Raw genomic sequence first — 24,646 nt, 5'->3', positions numbered from 1 at the left:
TATAAAATAAAAATAAATATAGTATGTATTTTAAAAAAAAAAAAGACCATTTTGGATTTGGGACAGACACCAGAGTCCTTAAAAACGAAATGTATAAAATTATCTGAGAGCTAAAGAAGCCGGAGGACACAGAGTCAAACATCAGAATGGAATGACACAGCCCCAGCTGCTGGGACAGGCAGGAGGTGCCCTCCCCAGGGTTGCCCGTGCAGCCCCAATGACACTTGGAATTTAAACTGCAGAACTAGGAGAGAACAGATGCGTTGTCAGGCCACCCTGTCCCCAGTACTGCTTTACAGCAGCCCGGGACACGGACCCCTGAGCCACAGGAAAGACGAAACTTGGCAAGGCGTGAGGCCATCAGGTCCTTCCTCTTTGTTAGCTGGAAGTCTCTGTGAAGTCCCGTGAGATGGTACAATGCTCCACACTGAACTGCAGGTCCATCACAGAGCACCTGTCTGTGGCTGTGGACCCCTCCACAGATCTGAGGCGCTGACTTGACTACGTATCAGATCCCAAGGACTGGATTGGCAGAAGGGTGGCCTTACACAGGCCAGCAAGCTAGTGTACCCAAAGGGCTGGTAGGAGGCACCCCAAACTGCAGGCTACCACACACAGACACATACAGGGTCAAGCCATATGGGAAAGGGCTCCACACCGCCCTTGGGACCTAAAAACAGTGCCACCAGCCCTTACAGCAGGAGCGGGTGGTCTCCTTAGCCCTTCCTTGCCCAACAATGCTATGGGGGGCTGACTCCCCCATCCCAAGCCAGGCTCAAATCTCACCTACTTCTAGCCTCCTCAGCCTCCACCATCCTCCTAACTTGAACCAAAGCCTGTTGAGGAATCTCGCGCTTCAGGCCCACTTCTGGGATTGTATCCCAAGGAAATAATCTGAAGATTTATGCACAAGACCATCGACATCAGCAGGGACACGGCAAACACTGGAAACAGTTCGGGGTTACATGCCAGAATCCCATAGAGTCATCCAAATCAGTCACAGAAGAGAAATGCCAAGAATATTAAGGAGCAGGGTACAAGCCGTATTCACAGATCCTAACTCCCGTCACAGGCACACAGGCGCTGGCACCCGCTCGGGGATGACCGTCTCTAGTGGGAAGGACAGGGGATGCTCTTCATAACTCCTCTCTTCCCAGGCCTAATGCACCAGCGCTAAATGTGGGTCCCAGGACCCAAGATGGAGGCCATGGGAGGGGGAGGGTTGCTGCCTCAGGTTCAAGATGAGCAGGAAGGTGAGGACCCCCAGCCAGCCCCAGCCGGGGAAGCCGTAGACTTGCTTTGTGAGCATGAGAGCTGGAGTTCAGACCCCTAGAGACCATGTGAATGCGGGGTGAGGTGGTCTAGATCTGCAACCCTAGTCCTGGTGCAGTGGCTGGAGGGCGGGGCCAACGGCCAGACGTCTAGCTGAAAGGCAAACTCCAGGTTCAGTGAGAGACAACGGAGAGGAACTCAGGCCTTCACATGTGTCCACACACACACACTCATACACACACACTCACACACTCACACATACACTCATACATACACACACACACACTCACACACACACTCATACACACATACTCACACACTCACACATACACTCATACACACATACACACACACACACACACACACACACACACACACACTCACACACACACTCGATTTCCAGGACCCAAACCAAAGGACATTTTTCAAAAGACACACTTTGCTAGGAAAACCTCTGGCGGTTTTACGGACAACTTTGCACATGGCCCCTAGCTGCCATGCAGGAGAACACACACCTCCTAAGTCTCCAAACCCAAGGCCTGAGCACAAGCCCCTCCCCTTGCTTGTCCCTCAAGTACCTTACCTCAGCTGCTATGTACAGAGGCAGCCTCCTTCCCCAGAGCCCATGGGGGGCCTAAGCCAGAGCAGCCTGGGTCTGGGCCTGCTTAAGAAGGAATGTGGCAAGCACAAGGGACCATTGTTAAGGCCCCTGCTCTGACCGCGGGCTGCAGGAACCTCTCAACCTCTGCCGGCTCCTGAAACCGGATCGAACACTTCCTGGTGCATGGATTGCAATGGGCTTGCTCGGCTAGGGTAGGCCAAAGAAATCTACAAAGCCCTGCCCTCTCATGAGACCACTGTCCTGCAAGGAAATGGAGAGTCTGAGGCCAAAACAGTGCCACATACAGCCCCAGTGGGAGGGGACAGCGTAGGACCACAGCTCCCGCTCTAAGACACCCACCCAAAGCAAAGCCTTTCCTCCCCAGGAGCTGCAACATACAGTAGCCACTTGGAGGGGGGTCTGGGATGTGGGACAGATGGCACCATAGAGTAAAGCCATCCACCCACAGCTAACAACACACCTGTGTCCGGAGGCGCTCCTGGGTGCACACACCTGTGTCCGGAGCAGCTGGTGGGCGCGCGCACCTGTGTCGGGAGGCGGGCTTTGCACCAGGAGGCTCCCCTGGCTGTGGCTGTCCTGACCTCTTCTCGGGCTCCTTACTCTGAGAAAGAGTAGGGCGGAGCAGCGGGCAAGGCCTTGGCCTTGGCAGAGCTGTGGCTGGCTGGGAGGCCTTACCTCCTACTCATCCCGAACTGAAAGCAGCTCCCACCCTGCACAGGGACAGAAAGTGCGGAGCAAAGGGCCCCGGGCCTCCCCCGCTGACCTTGTGGCGTGAGGCCTGTCTGGGAGCCTCATTCAAGGCCCACAGCTGAAGCCTGGGAAACAGCGTTAGGGCCACAGTGAACGTCTGTTTGCTAGAACTCTGTACCTCAGCAGGTTGTGCCAGTGCCCTGGGTGGCCGACGGTGACAGGAGGCAGTGACGTGGACACAGGTCCCCGGCATTGTCTCCAAGCGTGGCCCACCTCTCCGGGCTGAGGCCACACTTGCTGCCCGCACCCGGCAGGAACCTTCCCTCAGCTCAGGTAGCCTGCCTGCCTCTGCTCTGCCTCTGCCTGGGGCCACACCCTAGTCCTCCCCAAACTGGAAAGACAGCAGGCCAGCTCTCTCAGCAGCTAGGGCAGGGTGGCTCAGGGCCGGCTGGTGGTCCTCCAGCTCCCCCAGGACATCTGGACTGTATTCCCTATCTTGGCCTTGTCCTTCCTGTCCTGTCCCAACATGGGAACCCTAACGGCCTCCTCCCCCTTGGGTCCTCGTCTCAGGAGCCACTTTTGGAGGCCTGGGCTGCTGGGGGGGGGTGGAGTCATGCTGGGTAGGTGGGGGCAGGTGGGGGTGGGGCACAGGCTTAGGATTTGGAGGATACAGATGGGTGGCAAGGGGAGGGATGTACCTTCAGGAAGCAGGACAGCCCCAAAGGAAGAACTTAAAAATAGCCCCCGTGAGTAGAGCCTGTACCGGAAGTCCACATGCTCCCAGCCCTGAACTCCTACCAACAACCACACGGTTATTTAACAAGGCCAGGCCATGTCCAGATAACAACAGAGGAAGCTCTTCCTCCTGAGACAGCCCCAGAAGGGAAAGGGAGAAAGCAGGGACTGATACCTCAGGGGAGCCTCCTCTCCCAGTCCCGACGCACCTTCCTCAAGGCCAGGCCCTGCTGTGTCCAGCAGACAGATCCCGGAGAAAAACCGCCTCTGCCCAGGGTTCCAGCATGGCAGCCAAGGGGTCCGCCTACCCTGGAAGTATCTGTACATGTGGCCCACAGATGGACGTTGAGGCTCATGACACTGAGGTCATTGCCTTGGAGTCCTGTTCCGTGGTCCCGCCGCCTGCCTCTGGAAGCCCGGCATAAACTCACAAAGATCTAACCAGAATCTCTGGGTGAGGAAAAGGTTGGACACTTCCATCCACCCTCCCCCCACCCCACCCCACCCCTGGGAAGGTGTACAGCTGCTAATCCTGGGAAGTGATTCTGCCAGGGGGTTCTGGCTCAAAAAGCAAAGCCAGAGGCCATTCCACTGAAGCTAGGGCCAATCCTGTGGGTCTTCTGCCCCCCCCTCCTCTTCCCTTTCCTCCTCCTCCCCCCCCCTCTCTCTGTTCTTTGAGACAGAGGCTCATGCTGTATATAGCCCAAGCTGACTTCAAGGCGATCCCCCTGCCTCAGCCTTGAGTGTATGCACCACGGAGCCCAGCTCCATATACTACTTTCCAATGACTTCAGACATAGACTTCTTTCTCTGCCAAGGTCCCCTGACTATCACATGCCAAAGGCAGGCTGGGCACACTTTGAAATGATCTTGTGAACAAGTAGGTCAGAGACACCACATCCCGCATCTGGATCTGCAGGGCCACGAGAGACAAAGACGACACACACACAGGAGCCGCTGGGCACGGTGGGGGTGGGGGCCCCTCCTCAGGGAACAGTGACCCACATCGCTCCTCCCAGAGGCAAAGTGTGGACACAGAATATGGGCGGCCGGGGGCAGCTGCGGGTGGTTAAGAGCAGCTCTCAGGATCCCAGCCCTGTGGCTTTTCTCCGGCACGGCAGACAAGTGCTCTACCACTGGATTCTTCCTAGGTGTCCTGTCCCAACTTCACTATGCCTCTTTCTCCCTGGAAAAACCTACCAAGCAAAGGTGTAGGATGAAGCGGCACCTCAGGCCAGCCAGAAACAGGCTCATCCACCTGGAACCCTGTCACGGTGGCCGCCAAATCCACCCACCTGCTTCAGGTGGGCCAGGAGGACGGAGGCAGACAGTGCCCACTCAAATGACACGTGTACGTCCCATCTCCCACAGCCTACAACTACGGTTAAAGTGAGGGTCTGGAGTGACTGCCCTAGCTTAGAGTGAGCGCTGAAGTGACAAGCGTCATTACAGAAGGCGGAAAAAGATAAGGCTGACTAAACACCCACATACTCAAGACAGCCAGGAGAAGGCACAGCCCTGGGATGTGTCTGCAAGCCAAAGACTGCTGGCAGCTACCAAAGCCGCAGGAAGCACAGGACAGGTCCCTCCCCCTCCCCTCCTCCTCCCTCTGAGTCTGGAGAAGACACTAACAGCACAGACACCTTGAGTAGGGATTGCTGGCCCACACAGATCTGACACACAGATGCGGTGTGACAGTGGAAATCCCCACTGAATCTGTGACACTTTAACATAGCAGCCCAAGAGACAAAGGTCCCCCTTAGAACCCAGAAAGGCAAGAGGGGGTTTAGGAGCAGCTCCACAGTGGGGCCTGTGTGAGACACGCATGCACACACATGCACTCACGCACGCACACACACACGCACTCACGCACTCGCACGCACGCACACACATGCACTCGCATGCATGCACACGCACGCGCACACACGCACTCGCACGCACACGCACACACACATGCACTCGCACGCATGCACATGCACGCGCACAAACGCGCACACGCACTCGCACGCACACGCACGCACGGCAACGCTGCAGGAGAAAGGGCAGAGCGGGGAGGAAAAGGAGAAGTAAAGAGCTGAGGAGGGAGAAAGGGTCCTGAGCCTGGCGCAGCCATCCTACTGGGCTTCTTGGCTTCTGGGCTGTCTATCCTGAATCCACCTCTCAGCTCTGGCTCGTAAGTGCAGAGAAGGGACACAGGGCGCTGGATGGGCCTCCTGTCCCTCACAGCCCACCATGCTCCCTGCCCAGCTTCACATGAACTGGCCCCAAGCACAGTGACCCTTTTGCTGCCTGGAAGCCCAGCTCACACCCTGTTAACAGACCCAGGGCTCCAGGTGGGGCAGTGAAGTACAGGGTCTCTCCACCTGCAGCAGATATCACGCTACAAATGGAGCCTCGTGCAGGGTCACAATGCCACAAAGACAAGAGACATGTACACAAGGAGCCTCTGCCCAGGGCTCACGGGGACCCAAGCAGAGCCCTTCCCCTGCGGACTTCCCACCTTCTTCTTCCACAGCGGCCAGCGCCTCAGGGAGGCCAGGCCTCAGGGAGGCAGCTTCAATGAAGACACTCTTTGTGTAGTCTGTAAACGCCTGCCTCTGACTTCCCATCTTACTCCCCTCCTGCTAGGAGCCCCAGGGTCATTCCAGGCTCACCATAAACATGGCTACAGGATGCACACTCCCTTTCTTCTTTGCTTAATTACAGCTGTGGGACTTGAACACACCTGGAATCATCAGCTGCTGGGGGGGTGGGGTGGGCCAAAACTAAAATGTGGAGCAGATATGAGGAAGAACTTCCTGGTTCAGGGTAGGACCGCAGGGGAGGGGAGGACGCTCTCCCAAAAGCTGTGCAGAGGTGGGCACAAAAGTGATTTGGGTTTTTGTTTATCAGACAGGGCCTTATATTGCCAGGCTGGCCTCAAACTCACTATGCAGCCAAGGCTGGCTTTGAACCTGTTGCACCTGCCTCGGCTTCCTAAGTGCTGAGATTATGGGCATGTGCCCCTGCACACATCCAGAAATGGACACATAATGGACACAGGAGGCTGGTCCGGACACTCCCTGCTTTGAAGAGGGCAGGGGATCATGTGACCTCTGAGTCCCCCTCAGGTCAAAGGCTCCCAACTAATTGGCAGCTGATGAAGAAGGTAGAAGGGAGGACTTTAACAAAAGCATCGCCTGCAGCTCTTAGGGTATAAAGGTCGAAAGACCCAGGGGAGGAGACAAACTACCCTAAGCTTTAAAGGGCCTACCTCCTCCATGCACTCAGATCAGACACCATGGTCCGTCTGGGGACACACAGCTGAGACTCCACCCTCGGCCAGAGCTGAGTGGACCCCAGGCACCTCGGCTTACCTCCTCTGATCTGCTCCCCAACATCTACCGCCATCAGGAGGTCCCTGACTCCCCCAAAACGTTCTCCCATAGTCTATGGCTCTTCACAAGGTCTCATTTCCCATGGCCCCTCAGATGGGGAGCATTCCAAGAACCCACCATGAAATAATGGCTAGCCGGCCGGCCTGATACAGACCTGTCTGGGTCCCACCTGGGCTTTTCCCAGCATGCTAAGCCTGCGTGCTTTACCTGGGGACCAGGAGACCCCAGAGATGTTGAGGAAGACACTGGTCTGTTTCCCTCTGCAGCATGGAAAAGAGCTGCTAGGCTCTCAGGGTCCCTTCTCCATCCTCAGCCCAGTCACTGGATACATGGGTAGTGAGTGACCAGTCCTGACCTGCCTGAAGAGAGAAATACCCTCCCTGCTCACCCCACCCACCACGGGAAAATCTCAAATGCAGTTTAAAAACGGAAAGAAAAAGGCAGAAGCAACATTTAACACCAGGGGCCACTTGGCCCAGGTGGGACCCTCCATTAATCACACTGGCCATCATGGACAGAGTGCCAGATGGAGCTCTCTGCTCTGTGGCCTGAGGCCCAGGCAGATATGAGCTGTGGCCTAATTACAGGGCACAGTGACCCCAGCGGGCAGAGTTCAGGCTCCGGTCAGAGCAGCACCCAGGAACCAGGGGAGGGGTCAGAGGCCGGCCATGGGCAATCACACCCAATGTTCGCCCAGCGGCCTCGAGGTGGGGTCAGAGCCACAGGGAACACACAGCCCTGCTTGTCCCTTGGCAATCTTGCTTGGTTGGGTTCCACTGAACCTGAGGATGGGGAAGACTTATTCACTGTGGAAGACATAGCAAAGGAGGATCTCGGGAAACTGAGAAAGAGAAAGTTTGCTGTGTAGGAGAGGCCCCAGCTTGATGCTGAGAAGGTTCTAGAAGGTGCTGCCGTGAAGCAGTCAGGGGTGGAAACTGAGCAGAGTTAGGAGAGCTTGGGACCTTCCTTCTGAAACTCCCTACAGCTCCTCTCTGCCAGCAAGACACCAGAAACCCTCTTGAACTAAAGTATCCCGGGATCTTGTGAGAACTGGCCACAGTCTGGAGTCTCCATACTAACCAGCTCTTAGGTGAGACAGGGGCTCAGAGAGGAGGAGCTAGGACCAGAGGGACCTACATGGGTGCAGTCCTGGAAGAGGGGACTGCAGGCTTGTGGAGGAAAAGGGCAGGTTGGCTCTTCATAGAGCATCTTTCCACAAGACAGGAGCAGCAGGCGGCTGAAGCCTGTCACAAAAATGTCCTATTCCACCACAACTCACCCACTACCCTATCTAGCTACTTGGGGGCTGGGGGGCCATGCTGCAGGGACAGGGATATAGAGGGACAGAGCCCTGATGCCCCTTGCGTCTCTCAAAGTGTGGCTTCTCAAACAACCAAGAGGCAGGAATGCTATGTCACAGTCATTGGACAGACAAGGAGGCCCAGTCACTCAAGGGACATCGGGCCTAGATTCTTGATGCCCCATTGCTCGGCCTGAGCCTTGAGAACTCCACGCCCCCTATGATCAGCTATGTTGTGGGCAGATGTCAGAATCCTAACACTGGGTACCCATGGAGGCCTTTGCAAACGCCTTTAGGGAGCTCAAGGTGGCTTCATCTTGGGTTTAGAGCAGGGAGACAGAAAACAAGAAGCCAAAGCCTAGTGAGATGGCTCTGTGTGCAAGGGTGCTTGCTGTGAAGCTTGATGACCTGAGTTTGATCCCCAGGGTGTGTGTGTGTGTGTGTGTGTGTGCGCGTGCGCGCACGTGTGTGGAGACAGAGAGAGAGCTGGCATGTATGTGCACATAAATGTATGTACACAAAGGAAAAGGGAGGGACGGAGGGAGGGAAGGAAAGTGAGTTAAAAAAACAAACAAACAAACAAACAAGGAGTCAGAAACACAAAAAAGATTCCATAAGGCAGAGGACGGTGCCTGAATTCCAGGGTGACCTGGCCATCTGGGCGTCACCATGGCCCATCCCCACAGACCCCTAGCAGCACACTTCTGGCCTCCAGTGCTGTTTCCGGCCCAGCAGACCCAAGCGCCTGCATTCCCAGCTGCTGGGCTTCTCCTAGGCCTCCTGGGACCGATCACAATCATGGTACTCCATCATTCTGTGTCTCACACATTCGCTCTATTCATCTGTTCGCCCTCAACACCCACTCATTCCGGCTCCGCGGCTCCCAGCACTGTCTTCCGTTGTCACTGTTCTGGGCGCTTCTGGGTATTCAACCACCCAACACGGAAGGGTTTAGGGAAATGTCCCTCAGTGGAGACAAGACCTCTCCTCTCCCTCCAGGCAGGCACTGTGCTCCTAATGCCAGTGGGGGAAGGATCCTTGTCTCCCTGACACTAGCGCCTCTCTTTCGGGCACACAAGGAAGCCCTTCCCTCACCTGCCTGACCCTCTCAGGTGGACAGACGACCTCTCCCAAACCACAGTCACAGAAGCAGATGACCCTGGATTCTGTTTATAGCAGTTAAACACAAACACTGCAAGCGCTGTTTATAGTAAACAGAGAGAGAGAGAGAGAGGTGCCAGAGATCAATCCTGCTGGTCCAGGCCTCCGGTCCACAGCACAGAGCCCAGCAATTCAGCCCCTGACCTCTGACCCGTCTTCAGGCACCTGGCAGCTGGGGACCAAGGGATGTGAGGCAGGAAGAAGCCTCCCCCTCCTCCTCCCAAGGCACTGCCTCAGCGGGGCCTGGGCCTCAGCGGGACCAGGCCCGCCAGCCTGAAGCCTCGCTGAGGGAAGTGTTGGGAAGTCAAGACAGGAAGGAAGAAGAGCCGGCTGTGATTACAGGACTGCGGTGCCATTCTTTTCAAAAAATGGAATTTTTAGCCAAGTCGTCCTTTGTCATCAAGGAGCTCTGTGGCCTGCCCAGAGCTGGGGGCTATCTGTTGTATGTAAAATACAGAAATGGTCAAGATCACCTGCATCCCACCGTGGCCCAGGCACATGGCCCTCTCTAGCTGAGTTCCTGAAAAGAAGTCCTCTTCCATCCCTGACAGAACACAAAGATGAACAGACAACCAGCCCAGTGACTTCCTGCTCCTGAGCCAACCGGGTCCAGCAACTACAGACACTGGACACAAGTCCAGCACAGATGGACGAGGAGGGCCAGCCCTGCACACCCTCCCAGGTCAAGGGGGAAGACTCAACTCTGGCCACATTCCGTGTGGTCCAAACCACTCCTGCAGAGGTGGCTCCCAGCAATCTTCCCTGCCAGGCAACTCCACCCAACGCCTATCCCTGAACTGCAAGGGTCACGCTATGGCTCCCTGGCTGTCACCCTTGTGGTTGGACTCCCTTCCCTGACCTCTGTTTCCTTGTCCTTCAAAGGGGGATTAGAGGTTTGTTTGAATAGAGTTATTTTTCTTTTTGAAAATTAACTTTTAAAAATAATTCCCGCAGCTTCTCCCCTAAGCATAAGGCAGAAAATGCACAAAAAGGGGGGATTGTAACCCTACAATACAGATAACCCGTCGGCGTCATGACAAACGTCCTCCCACGCTGCTGTGATGACATGCATATCCAGTACTGTCACACAGTGACCCTGCCTTGTACTTTTCCAGGTAGCAGGGTGGTCAAGGCCGCCCACTTTCCTGGGTTCTGTCTCTTGAATTCCCTAAAATTCTCATCTTCTGATTTTAGATGTGTCACTCAGCAGCCAACTGTTCATCAGATAACCTCCAGAACATAAAACATAGACCATTAGTCCCCAGTCAGAGGACGGGGGAACCGGACACCCCAGGGTGTTTCTGAGGGGCAGCAGTTGGGGACCCTGCCTTCCGTAGGTTCACAAGCCTCATCCACTTCCTGGACTCCTACAAAATGCAAACCCAGGGGACCGCAGCATCCTGGAAAGGGCCCTGCCTGTGGGCACCCCAGAGCTGCCAGCTCAGCAGCTCGCCCTACCCCCTGCTTCCCGGCAGTCACTTGAGGACAATGTCCAGCTTCAGCCGCCACTGCTCTCAACAACTCCCCAGTCACAAACTGAAGGACACCCAGAACTCAGCTGCCTATGGGGCACTGCCGGGGACAGGAGTCACAAGGTCTGCAAAACTGCCCAAGGCCCACACTGTGGCTCACAGCCAGGGCCTGAGTGGGGAGCCAGCTTCATGTCCCTGCTGCAGGAAACACATCACAACACAGCATGTACACACACCCATCCTCCAAGCCACTGTCACCTTCCTCCAACTGACAGTCACCGGCCAGGGAACAGGAACCTGGCTTACTCATCCATCACTCTACTCTTTACACCTAGTGGCCTGGAATCTCTCAAGTCAGACTAGGTATTTCTCACACTTAGTGTGTTCACCCACGTGCACGCACACGCGCACACACACACACACACACCACCCAGGTCAGTGAGTTACTCTTGTCCCACATGACTCCAGCACAGATGATAAGGGAGGCCTGTATTTCTTTCTGTACTGGGGGGGGGGAGGGGGATCACAGCCTCTGGTTCACTCCAGATCTTCACTTTTCTGCCCGGTAATTTTAAAAATGCCAGGCAGGGGATAGTAGAGAATGTGGTCTCTCTAAGCCTAATGTAGAGGATGCCCCATCAGACCCTAGGCTCGGGACCCGCTCACTCCTGCCAAATGGACCGAGATCCCCATCACACCCAAGAACCAAGTAGACGAGAAAGGCAAATATTCACGCCAGGACAGTGGTGACGGGCAGGGGCTACGGAGCAGGTCTCAGCATGGGAAGTGACAGCCAGAGGTTAAGCGGCTAGGACAAGCTGGGTCTGCCAGGCAGTGCCTGCCCGCACCAGCTCAGCAGGGTTCACCTTGCCACAGCAGACAGAAGGCGGGGATGCGGTTGAAGGAAATGGGGTGATAATAAGGGTACTCTGGATGGGAGGACATGCCTGCAAGCCTCCGGGAAACAGCTGGGAGGGCCGGGACTTGGGTCGGAGACAAAGAATGCACAAGCAGGGGAAGAGAGACAGTCCCCACCCCCACACAACCGGCCCCTGACAGCTGGTCCAGAGCAGCTGTTCCAAGAGCCTGGCTTCCTCATTTAAATATCAGCGCAGAGGTAAATGTGAGAGCTGACACAGCCTGACCTGATGCTCAACACTTCTCCTGGGGTGGGGGGGTGCTCCTACCCTGTCTGTCCCTCAGACCCAGTTATCCCAAAGCCCAATTTCTCTGAGCCAGGACCTGGCCGCCACCCTGCACCCTCTGCTGTACCAGGCCAGGCCTGCCTTCGGTATGAGGGTATTTCACCCCAGGGGCCCAGGTGGCCAAGGGCTTCTTTTGTAGTTTACACAGGGTCCTTTCCTGGGGCTTCCAGAGGGAGGGCAGGGCTTGAGATACCTCCAGCTCCTTGCACACACCTTCAGCCACCTGCTCCTTGCCGGGGTCCCACACTTCGGGCCTCTCCCCCACCCAGCTTCCCTTCAGCTGCCTCCTGGCTGGTGGCAAGTGCACAGAGCCCGAATCTCACAGGCACATGGTGAGGGTCCCACCCACCGTGACAAATCTTCAGGCTGCCAGGTTGGCCTGCACAAAAGGCCCACCCACTCCTGCCGAGCACGCCAGGTGCAGCACAAACAGCAGAGAACTTGGTTTCATTTTGCACTAAAGGAAAACTTTCGTAACCCAGAGCAGTCCAGAGCCTGCCCCAATGGAGCCTAGAAAGCACATCCGTTTCTACCACTGATACTATCAGTCCGTAGGAGATACTGGGCAGGGGACTGGCCTTCCCTTCTCAGGGAAGCTACCCACCCACGTGGAAAGCAGGGCAGAATCCTCCACCAGAGCCTGTTTCCTGAACCCAGGGAGGGCGAGACTTTGTCCAGACTGTAGAACCCACCAGAACTCTGGCTGCGGTAGTCTGGGGCCACGCTCTCTGTACTTGGGACTGACTACTCTCTAGGCCTAAGCGGAAGGTGAGCACAGGGACCACCAATGACCGCTGTCAACACCCTAGAGGCACAGAAGGGACCCTCATTCTCAGGGGCTCCCTCAGGAGGTGCCCAGGCCCTGCCTGCAAAGGCCTGTGAGCTCTTCCTGCCCTCACTATGGGTTGGGAGTGGGAAGCCAGGAACCCGTCTAAAGGTCTGACATGGGGCGTTCAGGGCTCTGGAGTCCCAGCTTCTCAAAGGTGAGACATTTGTAAAAGGGGACGGTGGGGGCAGGGGAAGCAACCTAGGCAGCCAAGGACAGCTGTCCTCAATCCTCCCCCTCAAGCAAGTTCAGCCTGAGCCCCCAGAGACCCCCATCTGCAGTCAAAGGAACAGATGGTCAATGTTCAAGTGGCTGCATGGTCTCCTGTAACCTCAAGACAGTCTTGGAGACATAAGAAGCCGTAAGCCGTTTGGGGACAGGGACAAAGCTGTGCACTCAGGACCGCAGCCCTTGAGCTCCTGGCGCCAAGGGCGCCAGGGAACACTGCAGTGGGACACCAAGTTACTTCTGGGGACAAAAGTGACAGAGAAGACACAAGCTGGGCTGGAGGGTGGCTCAGTGGTAGCAGCACTGGCTGCTCCTCCAGGGGACCCAGGGTTGGCTCTCAGCACCCACTCGGCAGCTCACAACTGCCTGTAACTTCCGTTCCAGGGGATCTGATGCCTCTACCTCCTCAGGCATCGGTCGTGTACACGGTACCCATACAGACATGCAGGCAAAACACCCATACAGACGTGCAGGCAAAACACCCTACACATAAAATAAGAAATCTGTAACAAAGTCTCTCCTTTTGTGAAGAAGGGGGAGAGGGAGGGAGGGAGAGAGGGAGGGAGGGAGGGAGGGAGGGGACACAAAGCAAACGGTAAAAGAATCCTCACGATTTTTGTCCTCCCCCCCCCCAGGTATTCCTCAGGGAGCCAAGGGGGGGGCAGGCATTGTGGGGGTCCTAAATGCTTATGTTTCCCACAGAAAGCAAGGTCATTCTGTCTCTTTCTGTAAGTTCTTGGGATTTAGAGCACTTAAAAAAAAAAAAAAAAAGACAACAAACTTGAAATTTGTAAAACATCTGCTGGCTCCCGACAGCATGGAGCCTCCAAGTTCTGTCCAGACCAAATTAAACAGCCAGAGCCCAGAAATGCCCTCCGGGTGCCTGGGGTGTCCACAGGCCAACTGGTGGGGTTATCTAGCCAACGAGATGACAAATCCTTGGGCCTCTGAGACTGTGTTTGCAGAGAATTCCATGAGCCTCCAAATTTGGGGAAAAAAACCAAGAGGCTTTAGAAAAAGAACCACTGTTCAGCCAAACTTCCCCCATGGCTTGGTCAAGAAAAACTACACAAATTCCCTTCCCAACTGGGCTCTCAGCACTCAAGAGGCTGAGGCAGGAGGACTTCTGTGAGTTTGAGGCCATGCTGGGCCATGTAGGGAGAGACCTTGTCTCAACTACCCTACACCCCCTTAAAAAAGATGCAACTGCCTAGGGCTTCAAGGTGGACTAGCCCCCCCCCCAGCCCTGTGGACCAGCCCCCACCAGAGCCCTGTGGAACAGTCCCCACCAGAGCCCTGTGGACCAGCCCCCACCAGAGCCCTGTGGACCAATCCCCACCTGAGCCCTGTGGACCAATCCCCACCTGAGCCCTGTGGCTGCCCAGTCCCCACCAGAGCCCTGTGGACCAGCCCCCACCTGAGCCCTGTGGACCAATCCCCACCTGAGCCCTGTGGGCCAGCCCCCACCAGAGCTCTGTGGACCAGCCCCCACCTGAGCCCTGTGGACCAATCCCCACCTGAGCCCTGTGGGCCAGCCCCCACCTGAGCCCTGTGGACCAATCCCCACCTGAGCCCTGTGGGCCAGCCCCCACCAGAGCTCTGTGGCTGCCCAGTACCCTTACCCCAGCCATTGCTCACTGCATAGTGAGCAGACCACACACAGCACTGCCATAGGGGCCCTGACCCCAGAAGAGAGTGTCTGAGCCAGTTTGACAGAGGTAGAACCCTATCCTGGGTTTAGGGGTCAACACAGATCTTCAACGCAGCAGACCAGTCCCCTGACAGGCAAAACAGGGTGTCACAGCCAGTGACCTCGGTCAAAGCCCAACTGTGGCCTCTTCTGCAATGGAAGGTGGAAAACGAGATGTCAGGCCAACTGGCCCCCAACAAGAAGGACAAACAGACAGACCACAAGTCACCGGGCCGGACACTCCCTGGCTCCTAGACCAAGAATGCAGCTGTACACTTTTGTATATTCCCCTTGGGAACACCCGTCCTGGGTGGTGGTAAGTGTTTTTGGTGCACTAGCTGGTCAGCCTGGCTCTAAAGAACATCCAGAACAAGACAGAGGACTCCAGCCTGGGCAATCCCTTTTTCCAGGTACCAAGTGCCCCACAAATCTTGACTCCAGGTTCAGGGTCCCCAGACCTTAGGGAAAAGGGGGGGGGCTGTACAGTTGCTGGGTACCCAAGCTAAGTAAGCTGAAGACAGGTGCTTTGGCTTCTTAGCCCCTTTAGTCCCTACTCGAAGAGACAGTCATAGCTTGGAGCTACATTGGACCAGATACAACATCAAGGAGGCTCAATGCCACTGTGCCCCTGTACTGACAGGGCCCCCAACTTTTCAGGCCGAGGCCAACTTCACGGTCCAGTCACCGGGTACATGCCCTGCAGCTGTCAGCACGTGGCCCTACAGCTGGACATGCAATTTCCTCCCCTGTGATACCCTGGTGTGAGATACTGGGACAACCTCCAAGGAAGAAGAACCCTGTGCCCCATGTGACCCCCACCTCCGGGGAGAATGGAGCCCCCCACCCTGCTTCATCTAAGGCCAGAGAGGTCCCCACAATGGTTCCACGGATACCAAGCCCCTGGGACTCGCCATCATCAGTGGTGGCCTCGTTAGCCAACCTTGTCCCCACAGTGGGCTCAGACAGGTCCTTGTCTGTAAGAGCGTCTAGCACTTAGGATCTATACATCTTGTGCAAACATCTCTCAGTTCCAACAGCTGCAGCAGCCCCCAAACCTCAGGAACCCAGTTCTGTGCCCAGCACTAGCTACTGCCTGCTTCTCACAGAATGTCCCCCCAAATGGAAGAGTGCCACTCACAACCCTGCTGGACACAGGAGCAGATGGAGGTTCAGAGTGAGTGAGAGGCTCACCCTGAGCCACCCGGCTTCCGAACAATAAAGTGGGGTTAGCCACCAGGTACGCAGGCCTCCACCCCCCATTCTCCATACGACCTCTCAATACAAACTCTTGCCCCCTCCAAACCTACCCTGCCGCAGCGCTTCCTTCAAACCCTTCCTGAAAGGCCACACGCCCCAGAAAGGGTTCCAGACTTTTGTCCCTCAGAGAGAGTGCGCCCCACTTCTCGCGAGATGACTGGCTCAGGTAACCCTGTGTGGGGTGCTTACATATCTATCCTCCCTGTCTAATGAACTTGCTCGCATGGGAACGACTGTTGGGCTCACCTCTATACCAAACTGAAGATGTCAAAAGCTTTGGGATTCATAAAAGAGGCCAATCCCTCTTCACTGCAGACAGCCCTGGCACCCTGGGGCGCCTCTCAGCGGCCTCCTCCGCCTCTTGGTAGCTGCACTAATGGCAGGGAGACAGCAATTCCCAGGAGCTTGGAGTGTGGGCTGGAAATCTCCAAGAGTCATCGCCCAGAAGGCCCATGGGCATTAATTAAAAGGACGGATCTTCAGCTGCCTGCAAGAGCAGGCCTTCCTCCAAGGAACAAAGTGGCACCCAGGTCCAGCCATCACCACCACCTTGTCCCAGAGGTGTCTGCATGGCCCCTGCCTTCTTGGCCACCTCTCTCCTGAAGGGGAGAAAGGACCACAGAACCTCCAGGACCCAGTGTAGAAGAACCTCCTCCGGGGCATCAGAGAAAAGCCTTGCCACTCGGATTGGAGTGCCTGGGCTTCTGGGCCAGATCTGTTTCAACAAACACCAAGCATTTGCACGCTCACAGCAGGGTTGTGAGCGTGCAAAACTGGTTACAGCCAACGCCGTAAGACAAGGGGCCCAGCAGCTGGGACTGCAAGTGGCTTTCGTTACACGAGGACTCGGCTTGTAACTGTGTTTGCGATGACAGACCTGGCCTTCGTTCAGGAAGAGCACACCATCCAGCTTCCCCCCCCCCCCCCCCCCCCCCCGCTTCTGCTGGCCAGGAAAGGAGAGAGGAGGGAGTGTCTCCTCATGCCACCCAGTCACACAGCGTGGTGGGTGTCATCTCATGGGAGAGAGGTGGGTGCCAGAGTCACCTCATGGGGGGGGTTCCACTGTCAACTAAAAACCCTTTATGTTGAGAGGAAATCACGGACAGATGAGAAATTAGCACGATTAAACCCCGAATCAGCAAAATAAGAAGTATTTTTTCACCCCTGGAGGACAGGAGAGAGGCGGAAGGGAGCACCTTCCTTGGAGGGACGCAAAGGCCAGATCAGACACGGGAAGTTCGTGTCCTTGCAGGGCCCTGCCACCCTCTCAGTCCCAAGGGACAGAAAGACCGAAGCACCTGAATCCCTACAAGGCCTCCAGTGATGGGCACACTGGTCCCTGGGGGACGATGGCAGAGTGAGGATACATGGGGGAAGGATGGAAACAGATGAAAAGGGGGAAGGAGAAATGAGGTGAAGACAAAGCCCAGCTGCATTCCTACCCCAGCACAACCTCACATTGTACCCACCAGCCCCGCCCCTCGGAGACCAGGTGTCTCCTGCCTGGTACAGCTGCCAGTTCCAGACTGCCTGGACAGGAGGGCAGGCTCTCTGCTCTATTTAAAAACAAAACAAAAACAAAAACAAAACAGAGACACACAGAGCTCCTGCCCTGGGGAGGGCATCTGGGTCCTGCCCTCTCGGCGGACCACAGTGCCCCATGTCATGAGCCTGTCTTGTCCAGACTCACAAAGGGACTGTGGGCCCTAGCAGCTGCAGCCAACATGGCTCTCCCCTCCCTCCCTCCCTCCCTCCCCCAACTACCTGGCAGAGCCCCACACAGCTGGCGGGTGGAAGCAAAGGATGGGCACTTCCCTGGCTGATTCTGGCCACGTTAGCATCAGGAAACACCCGCCCTTCTGGGCTGGCCCCTCCTCACATGAGGTCTCCCTTCCTCACTGCCTGTGGGGACAGGCTGGCCAGAGAGCTGTCTCTCCTCACAGGTCCCTACCTTCACTCAAGCCCTTGCCTCGCCATCTCCCACCTTCTCCCTGCCAGTCTCCTGTGACCTCTCTGGCCTGGATTCAGGCTGCCAGCTCCTATCACCTGTGCTGGGCTGGGTCACGTGTTCCCCAAGTCCCTCCATCAGCCCAGCTGTCCCAGGCTCCCACATGCACACCCTCTCCACATACCAACTCAACTCCACGTTCCTAGGACACTTGGAAGGACACTTTCCTTTCGGGGTCCTCCATTCAGTGCACAAGCCCCCCCCCTCACACACACACACACACACACACACACACACACACACACCAACAATAACAACAGCCTCCAGTACTGATGGCCAGGGGCTAGTGATGCTGGGCACTGGAAGGCCTGCCCCCATCCCCAGCTGAGCTCCTCAGGATCCACCGTAGGAAGACTGGCACACACAGGGAGGCAGAGACGGACGGGAGGCCCACTTCCCCAAGTCTGCCCACCTCTATACCAGGATGCTCTCAATGAGGCCATTGTGTTGGATTAAATTTGAGGGTCAAGAAGCTGGCTTGGGAGGCAGCCCAGTCAGGCCATGACACAGTGAGGAAGGAGTTACACAGGGAGGCCAAAGATGCAGGGGGCAGCCAGCCTCCAAAACGCAAAGGGTACCAGCTGCTGAGATGGGCCCAACCCCCACACCTCTCCCTACCCAGCAAGGCTGCCTACAGGACCCGCTCCCAACTCTTCAGGGAATGAAAGCCAACCCTGACTGCCCCCCAGGTCTGGCGCACTGAAGAAGGTGGTGTCCCCCCCACCCCACCCCCAGGTCTGGAGCAGAGAGCAAACACAGAGACCAGGACCTGAAGAAGGTGGTATCCCGCCAGCCCCCCCCCCCACACTTTGCAGAGAAGCGTACTGATTGGCTGCCTTTCAGCTTACACTCCCAGGAGAATGAAAGGCCCCAGGGCAAAGGAGAGGTACACAGAGGAGCCTGGACAGTCACTAGGGCATGCAGAAGATAAAACAGAACAAAACAAGCCTGGGAGACCCGAGAATAGACATGGACTCCAAGAGGTCCAGGTGGTCTGGGGCACAAGTTCTGCTAGAAGCACTTCGGTTCTGAATTGGCACAGATGGAAAATGCCAGAAGAATCCAAAAACTGACCCCCATTGCTGAGGTGAACAAGTAGGTGTGATATTCCAGGCTCCTCATGGTATGTGCCTGCCGGCATACCAGCAGCCACCAACTTCCCAGACTCTGCACACACAGCCCAGTACACAGCTAAGGATCTGGTCCCCCGAAGAAGTCACCCAACTCAGAGATAAGGCTGACCTTGGGTGGGCTCAAGACAAACCCTCTGGTTCCAGCCCTGGGGCTTGGAGCACCCCCAGCAGGACACTTGTAGGGCTAGGGCAGCTGGCCTGGAACCTGGCCCTCTGTTAACTCTGTGGGGCCCTCCCTCGCTCGCTCACAGCCCACCAGAGGGCTCTGCCCAAGGCTGCCTGAGAGCCCCTCAGAGGGGCGGGGGCTCCAGGCCCGGCAGAGTCAGGCCCGCCTCTCGGAAACCCAGCCCCAGACGCGCGCGGGACACCATTGTGTAAGCCTCCCTTTCCACTGGCTTTATTTACTCCGGAGGAGGACGCAGGACTCGGGGCCACCGCACCGGCAGTGGCAGTCACGAGGCCCCAGGAAAGCGCGCGCATGCAAGCCCAGGGCGGGGATGGCAGGCCCACCCTTTGAAACGGGCCCCCAAGTATCTATGCACTTTGTAAACTCAGGACAAGAGACGAAAGTGTTGTCCTTGCGCGCGCACAAGCTCCCCTGTCCCAAAAGGCTCCTTCCGTCGCAGATGGATAAAGATGTCCCAGGCTTGGATCTGGGCTATAGCATATCCCACCCTGGACCCTGAGACTCGCCCGGCTGGGATCCCCTTGGATGCATGGGGCCTGCCGGCTGATCAACTTTGGCAACCCATGCCAGCCCCGGGACTGGGCTCAGCCCCAACCCCGGAGCTGGCGTGGGGGAGGGGAGGACGGTCCACCCTGAGGATTCAGCCGCCTACTGGATCCGAGGAGGGGAGCTAACTCCCACGCTGATGAGAATTGAGGGCGAGCACCAAAAGAAGAAAGCCCACTAGTTTCCAGGGGGGAATTACGCTCCCCCGGTGTAGTTCCAAGGAAGGCAAGCCAGCCCTAGAGGAGGCGACAGTAGCTGGGCAAACACAAACAACAATAAAAGGAAGAACACCCCTGAGGCAATGTGAACCTTGGGTTCCGAGGGGGTGCGTGGTTCCCAACTACAGAGTCTATCAACTAACAGGATCCCTTAATGGCGCTCTCCATGTAGGCAACACGGGGTCTGGGGCGCAGAGCCCCAGGGTGAGCAATCCAGGGTCTTGCCTTTCCTCTGCTCGCTCCTGTCCCATCCCAGGCCCGCCTGGAGGTTCCTGCCCAGCTCGCCAAGCAGTCGCTGGGTCGGGCACCCACCTTCAAAGTCTGAAATGATCCCGTCCAGCTGTGCGTTGACCGCGGGGTCGGACATGGTGGCTGGTGCGCAGGGAGTCCCGCGGAGCCCCGGCTCTGCGCGCTCCCGCTCCCAGTGCCGAGCTGGCCGCCCGAGCCCCTCGGCCCCCACGGTCGGCTGAATGAATGGGGGAGGAAGGCGGGCGCCGGCCCCTCCCCAAGCACCCGGGCCCCCGCCCCGCCCCCGCCTCCCGGCTGGATCAGGTTCCCGCACCCCGCCGGCCTCCGCGACTCCGCACTGGCTGTTGCGCCCGCCTGTCAAAACCGAGCCTTGGGGGGGGGTTGCAACCAGAGTTGCTTCTACAGGGACTCCGGAGTCCCAGGCACGGCACACGACCTGAGCTGGCCCCCTTCTCCCTTCCTGGCGAGTGCCCAGGGGACCGCGACAGACACGGCCTCGGCCCCTCCCCCTCACGCCCCTCCGCGGCCAGATGTGGGCGGATGTGGAGGATGTGGAGGCCGGGCCACAGCAGCGGGCGGGCGCCGAGGGGGACGAGATTCCTCCCCTTCCCTGGGCGCAGTGTTCTTGCTGCCGGAGGTTTTATTTACGCAGCAAAGTTCGTGAGCGCCTCCTTCATGTAAGAGCACGGGGCCTGCAAGGGTTAAGCGGCAGCGCTGGGCTAGTGCGTGTCCCCAGGACACTACACTATTGACTACAGAGCTGAGGGTCCCGGGAATCCCCCAGCATCCAATCCATCCAGAACTGCTACCCCCTTGGACCCCCGGGGGTCGCTGCTGAACTCTCTGGGTAGGTGCTGAAGAAGGCATAGGGCAGGGAAAGGCGGCCCTTCAAAGAATCGTTCCCGCACCCCTCCCCCCTTGCACTGTGGAGGCTTCCTGAGTTCAGAGAGTGGACCGCGACCTTCCCTCCAGAAGAGAGAAACCATAGTTCCTAACATCAGAAGGAAGGAAGAGGGCTGCTCCTGGGCTCGTTCCTCATCCGTGGGTACCCACAGTTTGGCCTATTCTCTGCCCAAGTAGCCTTCACACCTCAGACATCACTGGGCAGTCAGATAAAACCATGGGTTAGCTACAGAAGCAAGGCACCAGTTACCAGGAAGGGTCCCCAGAGAGGGCCGGGGTGTTTCTCCGCTTCCTGACCGGGCCATCGAGTTTCCCACCCACTGACCAGGGACATTAGGTCCAGGACCTCTGTACAACCAGGGCTGTAAGGATGCACAGCAAGGGATAAGTGCTTGCCAAGTGTGTGGGTAGCCCAGCCCCCTGGTCCTCGGGGGTGACATGTGAGTCCCTGAGCTGTCCTGGGTCTGGGTCTGCTCTCCCTAGTCCATCATTCTACCAGTGTGGTAGTGGGGTGGAGTGGGTCCTGAGACCTGCAGAGGCAGGTGAGGCTAAGGAGGTCTCTGTAAGAGAGCCAAAGCCTAAGCTAGGCTTTTGTTTTGTTTTGTTCTTTTAAAGTGCTGGAGTAGAGTCCTTCCTCTTTCAGAAAATCCACCCCTCCTTCCCTCATGCCTCAGATGGTTTAAACTATTTTCAACCGAGTGAGATTTGTGGATATGGGAACTGCAAAACCATGGCCATTTTAGATGTGCATGTGCGCCCACACACACACACACACACACACACACACACACACACACACGGGCACGCACACACACACACACACCCTTCTGAAGCCTTACTTCCAGGAGCTGTGGGCACCCCTGCGCCTGGACCTGCCTGGCAGTCTGACCATCAACCGATCACCTATCTGCCCTCAGTTTAGGGATGTCAGGGGTCCAGTCAAAAAAGTTAAGGCCCATACCACAGAGCCCTGGGAAGACGCCGGGGCGCTGGGACAGCATCCAACCTGGGCGGGCCTTATTCACTGGGTTTTTTTTTTTTTTTTTATAAAAAGCACCTGGTAAGTGGAGACACGCCCGTGTGATTGTTCTCCCCAGGGCAAGCGCAGATTAGCAGAGGTGAAGCTCATTGTTGGTCAGCCCTGTATCCATGCAGGGAAGCCAGGCACAACACAGGGTTCCAAGAGAACCCAGCCTGGGTGCAGGCTTCATGGAGTGCTCCCCTCAGGGACTCCAGAGGACCTCCACAGCCAGTACACCCCTTGCGAGAGTGGCTGCAGAACCCAAGCAGCCCATCCCTCACTGTAGCCACACAGCCCAGATATCAGACCTGAGAACCCACTAGATGCTGAAGCTCCTCCATCAGGAAAGCCAAGGCAGGTTTGGCGACCCTCCCAATAGGAAGTTCACCCTGTGTCTCCTTTCTTTCTGTCCCCAGAGGACATGGGAAACAGCCAGGCACCTACCTCCCTTCTCACCATAATTACCTTCTCCAAACAATCTTGCTGCCACTTGGCTTTGCTCAGCTTGAACCCCACCCCCACCCCCTTCTCAGCTTGAACCCCACCCCCACCCCCTTCATCACCCCAACTGTGGCATCCTGGGATTTTCATAAGGCTGGTTGGCCACCCAGTCCCCTCTGTGGGGTCTTGGGCCGCATAGCATAAAGGGGCTGGAGTGTAGAGTTCAGAGTTCTCTAATCCAGGCTGCAAGAGGAGGCAGGAGACCTAACGGAAGGGATGCTGGACTCCAACTGAAACCCAGCAAAAGGCCTGCCTGCTCATGGGCGTGCCCGGTTCCTGTCCACCCCAAAGACAGCATGCGGTCGATCGACGGACTTTCGGAATGTGACCAGACGCAGCCTAAGGGTCTGTGCGGATGTACTGCAGGTGACACACATCCCAGAGGTTACCTGGGGTCAGCATGTGTCCTGGATTCAAAGACCAGATCAAAGATAGAGAAGAGCCCTCTCAAGTCAGGAAGCAGAGAGGGGCAGCCACAGGCCAAGATTCACCTGGGGCCGTATGGCACACAGCCCTGCAGACACATGAGAAAGTGTGGCATGCTGGCCTTGGAGGGAACAACTTTACTGTGGTGAGAAGCCAGCCAGTGTATGACAGGCAGCTAAGTTAGTACAGCCAGGCCTGCGCTCACACCTGACACAGTAAGTCAGAGCATCCTATGACAAAGGCCGCCCGCCGGGCGGGCGCAGGTGGTGGGCTGGGCCGCTCACTGTCTTCACTGTCTTGGGGGAGGGGCTAAGAACAAGAGTCTGCTGACTTGCAGAGATGGAAGCACCCGCAGACCTTTTTTCTTTCCTTTCCATTTTTTTTTTTTTTTTTAAGGGTTGGCAGGGGTGGCGGGAAGAAACCCACAGGTTCAGCCTGGGGAATGGAACACAAAGCCTGGGAAAAGAGGGCGCAGGAAGGGCTTGCGGAAACAACCGCTGGGCGTCCACATCAGGATCCCTGACCCCTGAGCCCAGGTACAACCTCAGCCGGAAGCGAATCAGCGGTGGGGGTGGCCTCCTCCGGGAGGTCGTGGCTCCCTGCCCAGCAGTACTGTGCCTTTGGACAGGATGTTCCTCCAGTCAGTGAGTGACAGGACCGGCCTCCTCATAGTCCGAGACTACAGCTCATCTCCGCGTGGGGCCAGTCACACTGCAGGTATAGTGCTCGTGGACTTTAGGACCTTCCACGGCCCCGAAGCTGTGGAAGTCGCCATCGTGGCGAAAGAACCACTGTGGCCTACCTACCAAGATGCCCAAGCCAAACATCTCCACGTTCTCCTGCATTGTCCTTCCTCCACCCTCAGCATCATAATGGCTGGCCGGGGTACCCCAAGAAGCAACCTTCTCTAGTGTCTAGCTGGATGCTATTTAACAATGGCAATACAAGGGTTAAAGAAAAATAGCATTTGCAGGACCTGAAACATTTCCCTGTGAGACAAGAGCTCCCATCCTGGCCAGTTCCAAGCTGCCAGTGTGACATCTTCTCCCACACAGATGCAAACAACCCAGCCGCCTGGGATGTGGCTGTGATGGTGGAGCCCGGGTTAAAAGGAGTCTTACTTAAATTACGTTTAGGCAGTTTATTTATTTTAAATTATGTTTACTAATTTTGTGTGGATGTGTGTCACACACATGTGTCACACACGGGGAGTCAGAGGACAACTTGTGGGAGTCAGTTCTGTCCTCTGCCAGGTAGGTTTTGGGGACCGAGCCCAGACCTTGAGGCTCGGCAGCAAGCACCTTTACACCTGAATCATCTTGCTGGCCCTACATAATCTGTGTCACTAATTAAGCAATGCATTTTTTCTTTATTACTCATTATTCTGGTCCGTTTGTTTTTTTAGACAGGGTCTCATTGTGCAGCCCAGGCTGTTCGCGGACTGTGACAGTCATCTTGATACATGAATACACTCAGCAGACACTGGCGTCGCTTCTGCTTTGGGCCGTCGTCATCGTAATGGACGCTTCAGTGAACATGGAGATGCACGTGTGTTTGCCTATTCCCGCCCTCCTCCCCGTGTAGACTCAAGTATAATGGCAAGATCACAGATCGCGTGA

At 56.6% G+C, this 24,646-nt stretch overlaps 1 protein-coding gene across 3 annotated transcripts in view; it reads right to left on the bottom strand.

The window, feature by feature from the left end:
- Septin9 (septin 9) overlaps window positions 1-24,646 on the bottom strand; it is a 156,490-nt gene that overhangs the window by 70,773 nt on the left and 61,071 nt on the right. The window contains exon 1 of one of the 3 annotated variants that reach the window (XM_051181465.1): window positions 20,240-20,816. The exons of the other annotated variants lie outside the window; for them this stretch is intronic. Coding sequence (XP_051037422.1) covers window positions 20,240-20,294 — 55 coding nt within the window. The 5' untranslated portion in view covers window positions 20,295-20,816. Of the gene's footprint in view, window positions 1-20,239; window positions 20,817-24,646 lie in introns of those variants that run through there. 3 annotated transcript variants of the gene reach the window in all.

The sequence above is a fragment of the Phodopus roborovskii genome, unplaced genomic scaffold (assembly GCF_943737965.1).
Source record: "Phodopus roborovskii unplaced genomic scaffold, PHOROB, whole genome shotgun sequence".
Lineage (NCBI taxonomy): Eukaryota > Metazoa > Chordata > Mammalia > Rodentia > Cricetidae > Phodopus > Phodopus roborovskii.
Note: the sequence above shows the minus strand (reverse complement) of the source record. Positions and strands in the feature narration are given on the sequence as shown.